This window comes from Dendrobium catenatum, unplaced genomic scaffold (assembly GCF_001605985.2).
Source record: "Dendrobium catenatum unplaced genomic scaffold, ASM160598v2 fragScaff_scaffold_1196, whole genome shotgun sequence".
In the NCBI taxonomy this organism is placed as follows: Eukaryota; Viridiplantae; Streptophyta; class Magnoliopsida; order Asparagales; family Orchidaceae; genus Dendrobium; species Dendrobium catenatum.
Genome location: NW_021319658.1, coordinates 166,179 through 182,353, shown reverse-complemented (window position 1 = coordinate 182,353; position 16,175 = coordinate 166,179). Strand labels below are relative to the sequence as shown.

The following is a 16,175-nucleotide window of genomic DNA, read 5'->3' as shown; positions in this document are numbered from 1 at the left end:
GCGACTGGTTTCGCCTGGGCGGAAGCCACACGCACGCATGATCCACGGGAGCCCTTTTTGGAAGGTTTTTGAATGGTGTTTAGGAGGGAAATTGATTGTAGAGACTGTTTAGGGAATTCCTTTTGAATTGTATTCATTAAATAGTTGATTTTTCTAGGGTTTGGGTATCTTGAATTTGAATGTAATTTGAGATCTAGGGTTTCTTGCTTGGGCTCTTGGCGTTGCCGGAGATTGTCGGAGAGTTGTTCTTCCTCTCGAATCGAAGAACATTGTATCTTTCTTATTGTCTTGCTTCTACTATTGGAATACAATTGATTTGTGTGATTCCTTCTCAGATTTCTAGCGTATTCTTCCTGTTTTCCCCTGTTTCTTGGCTGATTTCTGCTGTGGACAGCAGTTTTACATTGGATCTATTTAGTTTTGGTGAGAAACCCTTGGAAATCCAAGTGTTTCCTATCAGAAACCACCCATGGTACAGTGTAAATGTGTAATGGTTATCAGTAGAAGATCCAAACCATGCCGGTCCATCAAGAACCTTTGAATACTTAAAAGCAAATCGCAGAAAAGTAGTGACAGACAAGCTCTCCAGTAGCTAACAATGTACATCCTGTTTCATACGAGATGAGATTCACCTCGTTATTTCCCACTTCAGAGATATCTACATGAAATTGGAGCCTAAAGGATCATCTTTTGTGATACCATGACTTGTATATGGTAACCTATGGTACTGTATGGTAAAGATAATTCAACAACAACAACATCAAATCTTTATCCCACTACATGGGATCGGCTACATGAATCTTTTTTTTTTTTTTTTTCATTGTGTCCTGTTAAGAGTCAAATTCTCATTTAAATCTAACCAAAAAAAGATCATTTCTAATATTTTCTAACCAAATCTTTTTAGGTCTACCTCTGCATCTCTTAACATAAGTCAAATCTAATACATATGCTCTCATAACCGGGTCATTGAAAGGCCATCATTTTAAATAATGTCGTTGCTAGGTCCCATGTTCCGAATGAAAAAAATGGAGAGTTGTGTTAGGTAGTTGACAACCAACATAAAATTTGTAGAATAATCATGACAAAAATTATTTGAATAAAAAAATCAAAATCACACTAAGAAAGCTTGAGGACATAAACTTGGCAGAGTCAAACAACTACTTGTATGCCCAAAAAAAAAAAACATCCGAGGAATTTTTTTCTTTTATCAAGGACAGATCAAGTGGCCTTGCAAAAAGTATGAACACTTGTTCCAATAAAAGCAAATTGCTGCACAAAAAGACGACCACATAAAACAACTTTCATACCTGTTGCATCTGAATGTTTCTCAAGGATGGCCGGTAGATGGGTGAAGTTCCAGATGAAGACCATGGAGGTGTACTCTTCTCTCCCTCAGATGCAGGAACTACTTGAGTTGGTTTCACAGCAATTGGGTTAGAGGAATCCCCAGGTAGAAATGAACTAAGCCTGACCTGTCCAGCCCTCGTCACCTCGACTGAGTCTTCATGATTTTCCTTTGGCTTGATACATTCTTCTTTAGTTTTGCTTTGCTCATTCTGAATGTCACGGAGGGAGGTGGCACCTTTAGCAATTTTAGCACCACCCCAAGCAGGACCCTCACTTTTTGGTGGTGTTGGTGGTGGAGCTTTTTTTGGGCTGTCATCAAGAGCACCACTAAGAAACATAGAAAGGCCACCTTTCTTGTTTTTTTTCTTGGTTAAGGTTGGCCAAATAGCCTTATTGCTGTTGGAATCATGGGTGTCAGGAGAGCAATCTTCAACCATCTTACTTCCAATAGTTAGTTCAACAGTCATGTTTTCCTATTGCAAGGAAATTATATCATTAAAAATGTGCTTTGCAGCCAAAATAAGTAACCCATGGGAAAAACAAATAAGTAACTATACTACAAAATGCATAAAGTTTGTAAAAATAGAAACAAAAAACAGCTTATTTGTAATTAATGCAATTTAAATAATGTACGCAATTGCACATCAAAAAATTGAAATATACTTGGTACAGGTGCAAGGATGAAAGCAATGAAAGAAATGAAATATACTGTGATAAGGAAAGGCTCAAGAGCTCACCTTTGCTTTAGAAATGAGACTTTTCTCATCAGGGAAACCCTTAATTGAGTTTTTTTCTGTGAGTAATTCATTATTTATAGATAAAGTTTCTAGCTGTGCTACCTTCTGCAAGCTTTTTCGCCTTTGCTTTTTTGAGGCATTCACCTTTTTATTCCCTTTCTCATCAGACAATCCTGATGAAGAAAGTTTAGAAACTGTCTCATGGGGAAAACCAAGTTCAGCAAGTGCATCCTCTACAATGGATCTGGTTTGAAGCTTCGCAATTTGCTGGTCATCAAGAATATGACCACAGCGCTGCTTTGATTCAAGCATCTCTATTTGCTGCAATTTTTTGCGAAGTGCTCTAACTTGTTTCAAGACAGCTTGATCAGCGTCACTCTTCCTTTGCCAAAAGCTTTCACCAATGAAATCCTTATAATCTTTGGGAGTTAATTTCCTATTATCCCGAGGCATGGGATTACCAATTTCGTTATCACCATCCTCTTCACTGTAAATAACAACAGGGAAAGCGACGGTTGATGTAGGAAGGCGGCGGTAACTCCATGGCTCAGAGGATCTTGCATCCAACAAATTTTCAAGCCTTGCCAGAATTTCCAGAGACGCAGTCCCAATAGCAGGTGCTGAGACAGTGAAAATGTAATCAAAGTTCCGGATAACCAAGTCCTGCATGAAATAATTTCTTTTCAGGTAAGAATCAGAGTAAATTAAGAAAAAGGCCTATATTGATTATAGAAAACGTATGAAATCAAGCCAACCTCGCAATATTTTCTTAGATCTTCAGCTTCTAATGAATCTGCAATCTCAAGAAGTTGTATAGCATTCCTTGGCTCTACAAGAAATTCGGCTGCAACCTTCTCACAGAGGCTCTTCAGACTTGGTACAGGTTTACAGACTTCATATTTATTCTGCACAAATGGCTCAGAAATATCTGGCTGTATGTCACTAAACAAAAGTTCTTCATCTAAGCCATCTATGTCATGGCTATCCTTCAGGATAGAAGTCTGATGGCTTGACTCCAATGCAGGCAAATAAGGAGGGTGATAAAGAGCACAGACAGCTAGTAAATGTGTTTCACCAACACAAGCTGATGTAACATGCTTAATACCAGGCAGGCGTGTTAATACAGGATCCCTATTCTTCCACTTCTTTCCATCCCACATGTACACGTCTCCTGTTGCTGTAACAGCAGCAGTCCAGTACTTTCCAGAAGAAATGCTTACGACATTTCCGCCACATAACAAATGCACCTATCGATAATGGAAACATAAGTAGCAATATCACAAACTTCATCAGAGAATAGAATGTACAGCCTATGCTCGCTATATGCATGATAGGAAATACTTGAGTTCGCAAGTAACCCTAAGGGAAATACTTGAGTTCGCAAGCAAACCTATTACTAAATTGGTGAAAACAGCGAGAATAATTCAAAATCTGGACGAAATCAGCCCCAAAACGATGGATTGCAATAAGAGAATCGAAGCCAAAAAAACACGAGAACAAGATACAAGTGATCCTCAATTTGAGAGGAGGGTCCTTCTCTCCCAAATCTCTAGACAAAATAATCTAGAGCCAAAATATCCAAGAACTCCACGAGAAACTCAAATCATGCATAAAACCTAACCCTAAAACAAACCCTCCTATTAATACAATTAATTTCCTAATTCAAACATCCCTCATTCAAATTTTCCCTCTCAATCTAGCCTCCCAAATCCCCCTCCCCCAATTGCTCCAAGTGTGTGGCAGCATTAAAGGAGGCGGACCCCTTTCCGCCTCCTGTAGACATGAGCTGGCCGCTAGGCCGGCTCCTGGGCTGGTTCAGGGTGAACCAGCCTATCAATGCACTTGACCATTCGTTATCTGAACTAGCAAAAAGAATTGGCTCAGAAAGAATTCATGGAGGAAAAAACCTGCTCGCATCTTAGGTCGGGATCTGAAGATGCCCAGTAAAACAGAGCACCATCTTCAGTCAGAGCGCTACTATGAGTCATTCCAGCAGCAACTGAAATGACATGAAGCCGTTCCATCCGATGGAATCTAAGTAGTGCAGCACCACATTTCTTCAAATTCCTAGCAATAATAACCCGTCTTGGGTTGACTTGCCGATGACCCCAGGTGAATACCTTAAATTATATGAGAAGTGAAAAATGATTAATAGGTAACCATGCTGAGATCTTAACAATTTCTTCAATTTGAAATCCACATGAAGTGATGATAACAAAATTAACCAGAGAAGATGGGAAGATTATGCTAAATATTTACCTCCCCTTCAGCACTTAACACTACTGTATGATACTTTGCAGCTGATATTCCCTTGAAAGATTTTCCTTTCAAGTACTCGACCACTCGAGGAGTGTAGTTAGATGCTGAATTGGAGGTTCCATAACCAAGCTGGCCTTCCTTGTTGCATCCCCATGTAAAAACTTCACCGGATTCAGCAACAGCTGCCGTGTGCTTGTTTGCAGCAGCGACCGCAACTATTCTTACCCTAAGGCAACTCACTCGTCTTGGTGTCGGTTGGGTATCAACTGAAGTGTACCCTAGCTGTCCCTCTGCGAAAAATTAAATAAAAGACTAAATATATCTTCACAAAAACAAACGAAGCAAAGAGTTGGACTATGGACAACTGCTTCTGGCTGATGATTTAGGTCATTCTAATGCAGATCTACAATATGATGAAAAATAACGGTAAACAATGAATCTGCTACACTTCCATAATAATATAATATAGAAATTTTATATTGGATGCAATAATTAACTAATACAACGATTATGCAAATACTTAAAACGATTGAAAAAGAATAAAAATAATCCAATTCCCAAACTAAGAACCGGATCTTATAAGAGGGATCAATTAGCAATTAGAAATTGAAGATCATCAAAGCAGCATAGTTGATTCAAATTTTGTGCATAGATAACACTGAGTAAAACCGAGAGAGAAAAAAAGAAAACAACAACAACAACAACAAGCCTTCATCCCACTACAAGGGGTCAGATACATGAATTGTTTTTCTCTATTGTGTCCTATTAAGAGTTAAATTCTCATTTAAATATAACTAAAAAAAAAGTCATTTCTAATATTTTCTAACTGAATCTTTTTAGGTCTACCTCTACGTCTCTTAATATAGGTCAAATCTAAGACATCTACTCTCCTAACTGGGTCATGAAAAAGCCTATATTTTATGTGACCAAACCATCTAAGGTGGTGATGGACCGGTTCACCCGGTCCGGCCTGGACCCGTGCGGGTCTACAGGCGGAAGAGAGGGGGGCGGGCGGACCGGCTGGACCAAAGGGAACCACCCACTTAAGTGGGGGTAATTTGGGGATGGGAGGAATTTTGTGATGGTATGAAGAGGGCCATTAGGGTTTAGTTTTGGGGATTATGAAAAGTGAAGTCTCTTTCTAGTTTTCTTCTCCTAGTCTTCTTCTTGTTCTTTTCTAGGGTTTTCTTGTGGGAGATATTGTCCTTCTCGAAGTGGACAAACTTATCTTGTTTTCTCTTGGCTTTCTAATGCAAAGGTTCTTGTCTTTCATCCCAACTCTCTTGTGATTGTTTCTCTTGATTTTTGGTGGAGAAATTCTTCTCTTTTGGGGGAAATTAGGGCAAAACCGAAATTGTGAAACCCTAGGGCGTATCAGGTGGTTGTCTCTAATCTTATCTATCATTGGAGCTACTCTAACCTTTTCACATATATGCTCGTTTCATATTCTATCTCTAAGAGTAAAGCCACTAATCCACCTGAGCATCGTCGTCTCTACAAAACATAACTTAATTGTATACCTCTCTTTTAATGCCAAACATTATTTGCCATAAAACATTGCAAGTCTCATCTTTATAAAATTTTCTCTTAAGTTTGAGGGATACTTTTCTATCACATAATAGGCCCCATGCAATCCTCCACTTCAAAAATCTAACTTGAATTCTACAATAACATTGCCATTTATTTCACCATAACTCTAGATAACATACCCAAAATATCTAAAATGTATACCTTTATTAAACTTAATCGTCCAAAGTCACAATTCCCCCACTAGATCTATTACTACTAAAATTACACTCTATGTATTTGGTTTTAGATCTACTCAAATGAAAACATTTAAACTCTAAGGTTGGCCTCCATAATTCCAGTTTCCCTTCAACTCCCTCTCCAGTCTTCTCAATAAGAAGAATATCATCAACAAAAAGCATACACCAGGGTACATTCTCTTGCAAATGTCTAGTAAAAACATCAAAGACTAAAACAAAAAGATATGGACTTAAAGCTGATCCATGATGTAATCCAATTGAAATAGGAAAATACTTGGTCAAACCAACTTGTGTTTGAACACAAGTAACAACACTTGCATACACATCCTTAAGGACTTTAGTACAAACATTATTAACCCTTTTATTTTCTAAAACTCATCATAGTACTTTTCTTGGAACTTTATCAAGCTTTCTCTAAATCAATAAATATCATATGTAGATCCACCTAATTCTCTCAATACTTCTCCATCAAACTTCTCTATAAATGTATAGCTTCCACTGTTCCACAGTAGACCTACCCGACATGAATCCAAATTGATTTTGAGAAACATTAGTATCACGTCGTAACCTATGCTTAATAACTCTCTCCCATAGTTTTAAAGTGTGACCCATTAATTTAATTCCTCTTTTTTTTTTTTTTTTGATTTAATTCCTCATTAACTCACACTATTGTGTATCACCTTTATTCTTAAAAATAGGAACCAAACATTCATTCTCCATTCATTTGACATCTTTTTAATCTTTAAAATAATATTGAAAAGTTTTGTAAGCCAAGAAATTCCTTTGTCTCCTAAGCATTTCCACACCTATATTGGTGGGGTGTCAAAAAAGGATTTTCAGGTCAGTTAGGGTCCAACCCAAAATTGACCCGACTTCAATCAACCCGACCCGAATAAGCAAACGGGTCAGAAATCTAAACCAGGACCTGACCCGCCCCTAACCCGGGTTGACCTGGCCTTCTAACCAACAAGTAACCAGGCACGAGCGGTGCGAGCATGAGCACCAAGCTCAAAGCGTTGTGTGTGGGCAAAGGGGGGAGAGTGGGCAAGCCTCCAAGTGAGGGGTCGAGCGCGTACGAGTGAGGTGGCGAGCGCGTGTGGTGCTGGCGAGCGAGCGAGGGTGCGAGACTGCTGCAGGCGTGAGCACGGGATTGCTTTGGGTGAGGGGTTGACCAAGGTTGATTTCGGGTCAAAAACGTGTTAATTTCGGGTTTTCGGGTTGACCCGAAAACGACACTGAATTTTTCGGGTTGGGTTCCGGGTCGATTTCATATCAGGTCAAATATTGACACCCCTATCTATTGGAATATCATCAGGTCTAACAACTTTTCTACACTTTATTTTCTTTAAAATCTCTCTAACTTCGGTTTTCTTTAAAATCTCTCTAACTTCGATTTTCTTTAAAATCTCTCTAACTTTGGTTTTACTAATACGCCGATAAAAACAAAATATCTCTATTTTCATTTATGGTACTAAGGTCACAAAAGTCAATCGTTTTCTCACAATATTTATCCATAAGTTGCCAAGTCACATACCAACATTAAATAAAATACAAAAAAAAGAACAAATTGTACGTGTAGCACTAGTAAACATTGGCCTAAATATAACATGAATAGTTGGACGCACATGATACAAGTTATAACATAAGTTAGCATGTCATGGCTACACAAAATATAGGCGCACAGCTGCATCACATAATTTGGCATATATGGTATACCTCGATTAGATCCCCAAGTAAAAACTTCCCCACTCTCTGTTGCAATAACTGTATGATGTTTTGCTGCAGCAACAGCATGAACTCGGCGAGACCCCAACCCTGATGTCACCAAGCGTGGAGTGATAACAGCAGCTTGACCACTGGAGACAAACACAAGTTAGGCAAATAGACTTCAAGTAGACATCTAAAAGATCAAATTTAAGAAAATGCAGAGGAAGTTGATCAAAGAAAATCAAATGTACTGCCAACTCATCGCTTCTTTGTAAAATTGAAATAATACACCATATCCTAATGCATACTAGAAATTGTGCTGATCATTGTGGCAATGGAATCATTTTATACACCATAAATACATAACAACTACCACGCCTAATATTAATAATCAAACTATCCACACATTCTGACCATAAGTTCTATCGTCAGAACGTGTAGATAGTTTGGTTATTAATATTAGGCTGTTAACCCTCATGTTCTGGGTAGTGTCTTATCTACAAACCCATCTGCCTTCCAAAATTTACCTCGGAACTTAGTTCGTTAAAACTCCCTCGCCGAATAAGAAAAGCGAGCGGAGGCCGGGGCCGAATTTTCGGAGCCCACATAGGCGTGGTAGTTGTTATGTATTTATGGTGTTTAAAATCAATATCACAACTATTTTCCTTTTAATAAGGAATCTCCAAATGTGTCATCTTATATACTTAACTATGGTTTAAGATTTAGATCGATAAAACTGATTAGCCATAATAGGATTAAATTGATAAGCATCTTCTAAAAAAAAATAGATGCCCTTTTGGAAGTCAATGGCAATACCAAATTAACCTCTTGTCCAGTAATAATGGCTAGTCAACTACATTTAAATCATTTTACCATAGAAAACTATCCCATCAACCAGAGATTCTACAATAGGAGAATAGCACATGATGAAGAAGATCATCTAAGGCTTTCATTACCAAAAAATAATCCTAAAAAATCTGATGTATATTTAAATGATCTTTAAAGAAGAAAAGCATTTCTGAGAAGAAACCTTAAATGCTTTACAGTCATATAAACATAAAAAAGGTTTAACTCATATTATTGATATTAATAGGTTATCATAAGTGGATTATAGGTGCAGCACATTAATGATAGGATTCTATGGTGACCATCATTCTCAATGGTTTCAAATGTTCCATCCCCTTCAGCATCTTCTTTGAGAAAACAAAGACAAAAAAGGTAAAGCTTCCGTCCCTAAAACTGTTTCATAAGCATAAAATACATGTTAAGAATTCGAAAGCGGTGATATGAACAAAACCATACGGGATCCCCTTGTTTTTGGATAGTATTATCTATTATAATATTTCTTGACCATTGATTCTCTTCCCTAGGCTAAATGAGGTAAATGCAATCTCAGATAAATGAAGGTTTACCAAAGGTTTCTTAGAGACTGGTTAATTTGATTTCATTTAGAAATAAGTAAGAATCGCAAGTAGTCCATTCAATCATCTGTAAACGAAGATCACAGACAAATAAAACACATCGTATTATATGTTGCGACAGATGATGGAATTTCAGAAATTTGATGAAAAAAGAATTCTGGATGAACAAGAAACATCATAAATAACACCAATCATTGAAAAACTGAAAATCTATGGGTAAACATCTGGTATTCGTGAAAAATCAGTAACCTGTGAACATCAAAGTCAGGGTGCCCAAGCCTGCCACCCCTGCCAAATCCCCAAGTATAAAGCTCCCCATTGGAAGCAACAGCAATACTATGAAACTTTGAAGCAGAAATTATCTTAATATAAGAATCATGAAGCGCATCAACTTTTCCCGGCAATTTCTGGATGTGAGCATTGCCAGTTCCAAGCTGATAATTTGTCCCACTTCCCCAGCTATAGACTTCAGTTGCAACTGCAAGGACAAGAAAACAATCAGAGTCTCGTAGGAAATTTACTGAAGCAATTTCACAACTAAGGAGAAAATATTAAAGCCAACAAAAGAAGAAAAGTAATGACCTAAGGGGATGAAAGACATTTGCAATTAAAGCACAAATCATATTCCAATATGTAAATATCACATGCTCATCAAGTAGGTAAAAACATGAGATTAATCATATGCAATAAAGAACTTCACTAGTTAAGCGATAACTCGGATATGGTATGCACAAACAAATTGTGAAATTAAAAAAGAAAATTGCAGGATGAACAACCTGAGTCAAGATTATTGCCAACAACTTGAGAAACAGGCCCAGAGAGAAGGTCAACTGGGGTACGACATTTAGAGTCCTCCACTGTGAGGGATGCACCAGCCTGCATAAGAACACTTGCAACCGCAAGATGGCCAAAATGGAGTGCCCTATGTAAACTGCTCCATCCTGACTCTCCATCCTGAAAATACAAAAGTCAGAGCTTAGAACATATAACCTATCCAACAATTTAATAATACAAAGACATCTCATAACAGGACAATGCAAATCTGATTATAGCAAGTTGCACAAGCAATGAAAGCTATATCTAGTTTTGGTAGCGATGTTTCATTCTTATTTTATTGAAAAGGGTTGGAAAAGGTAGAAGCATTCTCCAAACTCTATGGATGGAATTGCATGCGATAAACTTGTACTACTAATCTATTTCGAGAAAATGTTCAATATGACAACAAGTTTCTGTGTGGGAAGCATCCACCAACTTTTTACAAATGATTCATCTGAAAGAAACTAGCTTCCAACATCTTAGCTGCGATGCTTCCTTGTTACTAAAAATAAAAATAATACTTATATGGCCTAAGTTGTGATAATGAGATAACATTTTCATTTTGAATGGATTATAAGCATTATTCTGTATAAAATGTTTAAGGTACATATCAGTTGACCAGTCATTGACAAAATTTTAGACAGAGGAGGTAGCTTCAAGGGAAAATTTTAATTTATTAAATTGAAAGAGCCTGTGCAGAGTCCAACATGATTCGGTTCTATTGAATATTCAAACTGTACATGACAGGATGAAAGAAGAGGGGGCCCGAGCAAGCACTTCTTGTTCCATTATAAAGTGTAGCAACCACTCTGACAACCGCTGCTTAAAGAAGAAGAGATTAGTATGTCAAATTACCTACTTTTCTCAATCTCCATGGAAGTTATGCCAATGAATAACTTCACAAATCTAGATATCTGATTTTTAATTCACATATCTCACAAGAGACTCAGCAAAGATAATAATATGGTTCTAAACAAGTAAAAGAAGGCCGCATGCATGCAAAAAGAGAAGCTAATCTGTATGATGATCTATTACTGTAGCAAAGAATTCTTGTAATCTTTTAAAAATATCACACAGTTTCAATCATAATAACATGATATGCTACCGAGATAAAATCCAAACAAGAAAGGTGAGAAAGATACAAGAGGCATTACTAAATCGATGTCATAGATAACAGACCCTTGCATCAGGATCAGCTCCTGCAGCCAGTAACCTCTTCACTATGGGTAAATGATTTCTCCAAATGGCAATGTGAAGAGGAGTAACTCCAGATGCATTCCGCGAATCCACATTTCCACCATTTCTCTTTAGTGCTAGCAGAGCTGAATCCAACTCAGTCACAGAACCATCCCTTGATGCTGACCACAAATCTTTGGGAGAAATGCTTGAAGAACACCTACGAAAAGGGGCGTATTTGAAGTGGCTTGAAGGTGACTCCAAATTGTCCATTAGGACACAAACTGCAGCAATATTTTTCTACTAACACAACTTTTCTAGCTGAAAAATCTCAGGTTTGAGCAATACTTTGTTCACATGTAGACATTTCTCCTTAGCTCAAAATAGCTATACTTGATGACCATTCCATCGTGTGTCATCCATTGCAACATGAATTTATTACTTTTCTCAGCTTAGGTCTAACCCTGCCAGTAATATCAAGAGCCAGACCTCCACATAATTAAACAATTTGACTAAAAAAGTTACACTAAGGTTAGAACAATCCGATTACACGATTCCTGAAAGATTAACAGCCATCATCATAGGCAATAACTCTTAGTAAAGCACTTTCATTCTCATGCTCAAAGAAAACCCTAGGATTCCATCATAAATCTATTTTAGTATGCCAAAGGCATACTCATAGCATGTATATGATGCGCACAAAAAGACTACAAAAGGAACTTCTTTGCAGATGACTCCTGCAAGCAAAAAAAACCACTATAATTAATTTAACCTCAATAAAGGATTCAAGAAAAATATATTACAAAGTTGAAATTTAAAATATATATATTCAACACTTCGCCATATTACATTGTAAAGAATGATAGAAAAACTTGAACAAGGAGGAGAAAAGGGTAAGGGGAAGAATTTTTTTTGCTAAAATATATGATAAATTTTGAGATCAATCAAATGAAGGATTATATATCATACCCAAATAATTATTTTCGTACATCAGATCATACCATCAAATAATGGTAAATATAAGCGTTAAATTATCTAAAGAAGAACAATGGCATATTCATCAACTCTTGGCTTCTCCAGCAATTATCTTCTGTCAATGCAAAAGGATAAGGCCTCACTGAAAATCCAATGCAGCCCAGCAATTCAATTTAAACTGCCACAAAATTCCTTTTTTCTCTAGTAAAGAAGTTCTAATTTCGAAGTAATTTACAAATCTAAAATAACGAGTTCATGTTGCAGTTACAAAAAATTACACCTTCTAGGGCATTTCTTATGAACTAGACTGAAACATAACCATCTAAACATATGATCTTTTTGAAAAGTTTTTTTCGTTGAATGCTTTCATATAAAATATTACAATCCCTTCCAATCGCAGGGCATACAATATATCATTTAAAAAATATGCATAGATTTGAGTGAAATTGCTCAAAAAATTCAAAATGGACTCGATTCAGCCAGCAGCACCTAAAGCAAAGGACCCAGTTCCTACAACTAGAGTGGCAAAAAAAGAAAAAAAAAACATTAAAAATATTAAATTGGTGATCAAAATAACACTGATCAAATCCATAAATCCAGCAAGTAGAACCTAGCAAATTACCACATAGCAATCAGAGGAAATAAAACGCAGCAGTGCACACTAATAGCAGCCCGATTCAATGTTGCTAAGCCCGGCTGAAGTTCATAAAATGCCCAGACAAACTCCTCAACATGAACGCAAAAGAAACTCATCTAAGAAGAAACATAATCCTCGCCATCTTACAACAACAAAAACAAAGACTTTTGACCAGAAACAGATCAAACACCAACAAAAGGAGAATAAAAAATCGGCGTCAAACAGAAAAAAAAAAAAGAAAAAAAAAAAAAAGAATTGCTACTCACGGTATCGCCGCCTAATCAGATCATATCTCAAGGAGAAAACTTGGCAAATTAAACCTAGATTTGCCAGGATGAGATTACATGTTACGATGAACTAAAAGAAATCCCATCAGAAGAAAATAAATGTAGCTGAAAAACGTAAGCGTATGAGAACTAACCCGGGATCTTCGGGGAAAGAGAAAGGGCGCATTGTTTCTTCCCTCTTTTTGTATTTCTATTTCATTAACTCTTTACCGAAGAAGAAGAAGAAGAAGATGAGAATCCACGCACAGCATATTCCCTCGCCCAAGGCCGAGCAGTCACAAAAGGAAGAAGCCCCACGCGCGCCCTCCCTCTCTCTGGCACTAGCTGCCGCTTGGCATAGATTTCCATTCCTATCCTCAGAAGTATTCTCTCAGGTTCCGTCTGTAGAGGGTATTTTCGGGATAGAGCATGCGCTGGCTGCAGCGCCTACACTGCATCCGTCGAACTACTGCATTCCAAATGGGGGATAGTATTAAAAAATAAGTAAATAACTAAAAAATATTTATTTTAATATTTTCTACCTAACATCATAATAAAAAAAGATTTGAATAATATTTAAGTAATATCCAAATAAGATTTTAACAATGTTCAGTTCAAATATCAAATGTGATTTGAGTAAGGTTCAATAAATATTAAAATCATGTTCGAATAAAGTTTGGGCAAAATTCAATCATAACTCGAACGAGGTTCAACTAATTTCTAAATAAGATTCGAATAAGATTTGATCATAAGTGAAAAAAGATTCAAACAAAGTTCAAGCAATGCTTGAATAAGATTAGAGCGATGTTTAAACATTGATTGAAAATTCATAATTGTTTAAACATGAGTTGAATTGAACTATTTTACGCTCATTTCCTCTTTTGAGAACCGACTCATTTGACTGGTTTATCATGCATGCAAATGTATATTTTAATCTTACTCATACATAGACATTATACTACATAAAATAACATAAAGAGTCAAGGGTGTGATGGAAAAATTGTTAGGCAATATGAGGTTAATAGCCTTGTCATGTTCAACATTGGAGGCGATAACATGATATTTTATACAATTAATGGTAATTTAGTTATATTTTGAAACTGCAAATTTTACTCGGTAGAAATTTTAGTTGCCTGTCATTAGAGAAAATTGCTCAGTTCCAATATGAGTTCAATTATATTTTAATTGCTATAATGTGATTAAATCAGTGTTTATTAGAATAAATTGTGTGCTTTATTGGTTGAATTGAGAAGTTCTGAATAGTTATTGTAAAAGAGGCAAGATATTCTGGTGCCTATACAACATATTTTTGTGCCTTAAAAATCATGTTATGATGGGTGGAAAATGTTATGTTTTGGTGCTTATAAGCACATTTTGGTACTATAAGCACAAAGAGAATCATAAGGGATTAGAATCTTTTAAGATTTTGTGTGAGACCGAAGACATTTGTTATATTATGTTTTGTGAAATGAATTTTAGTTTATTTATTGCTTATATTACTGGAATCTTTAAATAATTGTTATGCTCTTTTTTACTTTGCTCAATACACTGATTTATTATATTGCATTTAAATATTATAAAAAAATATTTAATAAAAGAAATATTTGAAATTTTAGATTGATGTTTGTGGCCTACTAAGTTGTTTTAGCTCATTATGATTTGCATTCTATTTTTAGGTAAGGATCTAGTTGAGTAGCTCTTCAGGATCCAATCTTAGTCTATATGTACTTCTTTTGTTGATTTTTTCACATTCATGAATAGTTTTATTATACATTTTAGCTTTTATTTATAGCTTTCGTGATTGTGTATATATGTTTTGATGATGAAATGAATGTGATTTTGGGGATGAGTTTATTTTAATACTATGGATTAGGGATGTCAATTTTTGACACGACCCGAACCCGACTTGAAAAAATCCGGGTTCGGGTTGAACAAATCAACCCGTTTTAAAAATCGGGTCGGGTTCGGGTTGACCCAGCAACCCGAAATTGACCCGAAGTTGACCCGAAAGTGATCCGAGAGTGTCACGAAAACTCATATTTGACCCGAAAACCCGAGATTGACTCGATTTTGACCCGAAAATTAGAAACCTTAGGTCAACTTCGGGTCATTCGTGTCGGGTCGGGTTGACCCGGACCCAAATCAGGTCGGGTTAAGGTCCAGAAACCTGAACCGTTTTTAAAAACGGGTCGGGTTCGGATTGACCCGAATAATGCCGGGTCAGTTTCGGGTTCGACCCGAACCCGACCCGCTGACCCGAATTGACACCCCTACTCTGGATATTTTAATAGCCTTATAGTCTGTTGTTATTTATTTTAAAATGAATATTGGAAGATATTTTCAAAACTATATATTGTTTCTAAAAAAATAGATATTTAAATTCACGTGTCACAAGTCAAAATGATAGGATCTGTGCATCACTGGGCCTTATCGGGTTGGGTTTTCACATTAAATAGCTAGTCTATTCACTTTTCTATTTGTAACTTGTGTTAGTTTATAGTGAGTATTATCCTTTAAGAAATTCAGTTCGAATATGACTCTAAATTTAATTTTTTAATGGCCGTGTTAAACATCAGAGGGGCATAACTACATTACCTTATGAAATTTAAATATAATAGCACATAATTCAATAATTTTGTGAACTTCTCAATTACATATTTGTACTATATCTTATGTAAAGCACTATTTATAATATAAATATTATGTTATCTCTTGAATTGCTCTATATTGTATTATGATTGTTCATTATATCATTTTATTACTACAATTATTTAAATTAGAACCTTCTTCGATCTTCAATAGCAAATGAGTTGTCATTTATGTCATAATTTTGTATTAATGCATATGTTTTTTTTCTAATTTTCCAAATGCTAGAATCAAAATAAATTTCTCAATTTTGACATTTTCCATAGAGAAAGAAGAAGGAAATGACAAAATAGCAGAAGGAACACAAATCCTTCAAGTAATTCCTTGCGGAAAATTCCAAAAGGAACTCTTTATCTTCATTCATTCTTCAAATTTGTATTTATGTGAATAGATCCCTATCATTTCTTCATTTATCAAGTGTT

At 36.2% G+C, this 16,175-nt stretch overlaps 1 protein-coding gene across 3 annotated transcripts in view; it reads right to left on the bottom strand.

Moving 5' to 3' along the window:
* Positions 1 to 13,478, bottom strand: part of LOC110095763 — a 15,146-nt gene extending 1,668 nt beyond the window's left edge. Inside the window, exons 1-10 of one of the 3 annotated variants that reach the window (XM_020821421.2) lie at positions 13,263 to 13,478; positions 11,233 to 11,966; positions 10,014 to 10,191; positions 9,487 to 9,715; positions 7,826 to 7,965; positions 4,344 to 4,633; positions 3,992 to 4,204; positions 2,840 to 3,331; positions 2,085 to 2,747; positions 1,308 to 1,820 (exon numbers count right to left, since the gene is read on the bottom strand). In XM_020821421.2, the coding sequence (XP_020677080.1) occupies positions 1,308 to 1,820; positions 2,085 to 2,747; positions 2,840 to 3,331; positions 3,992 to 4,204; positions 4,344 to 4,633; positions 7,826 to 7,965; positions 9,487 to 9,715; positions 10,014 to 10,191; positions 11,233 to 11,502 (2,988 nt within the window). In that variant the 5' untranslated portion in view covers positions 11,503 to 11,966; positions 13,263 to 13,478. Of the gene's footprint in view, positions 1 to 1,307; positions 1,821 to 2,084; positions 2,748 to 2,839; positions 3,332 to 3,991; positions 4,205 to 4,343; positions 4,634 to 7,825; positions 7,966 to 9,486; positions 9,716 to 10,013; positions 10,192 to 11,207; positions 11,967 to 13,262 lie in introns of those variants that run through there. The other 2 variants (XM_020821424.2, XM_020821425.2) reach the window with 2 other exon arrangements.
* Positions 13,479 to 16,175: the final 2,697 nt, after the last annotated feature.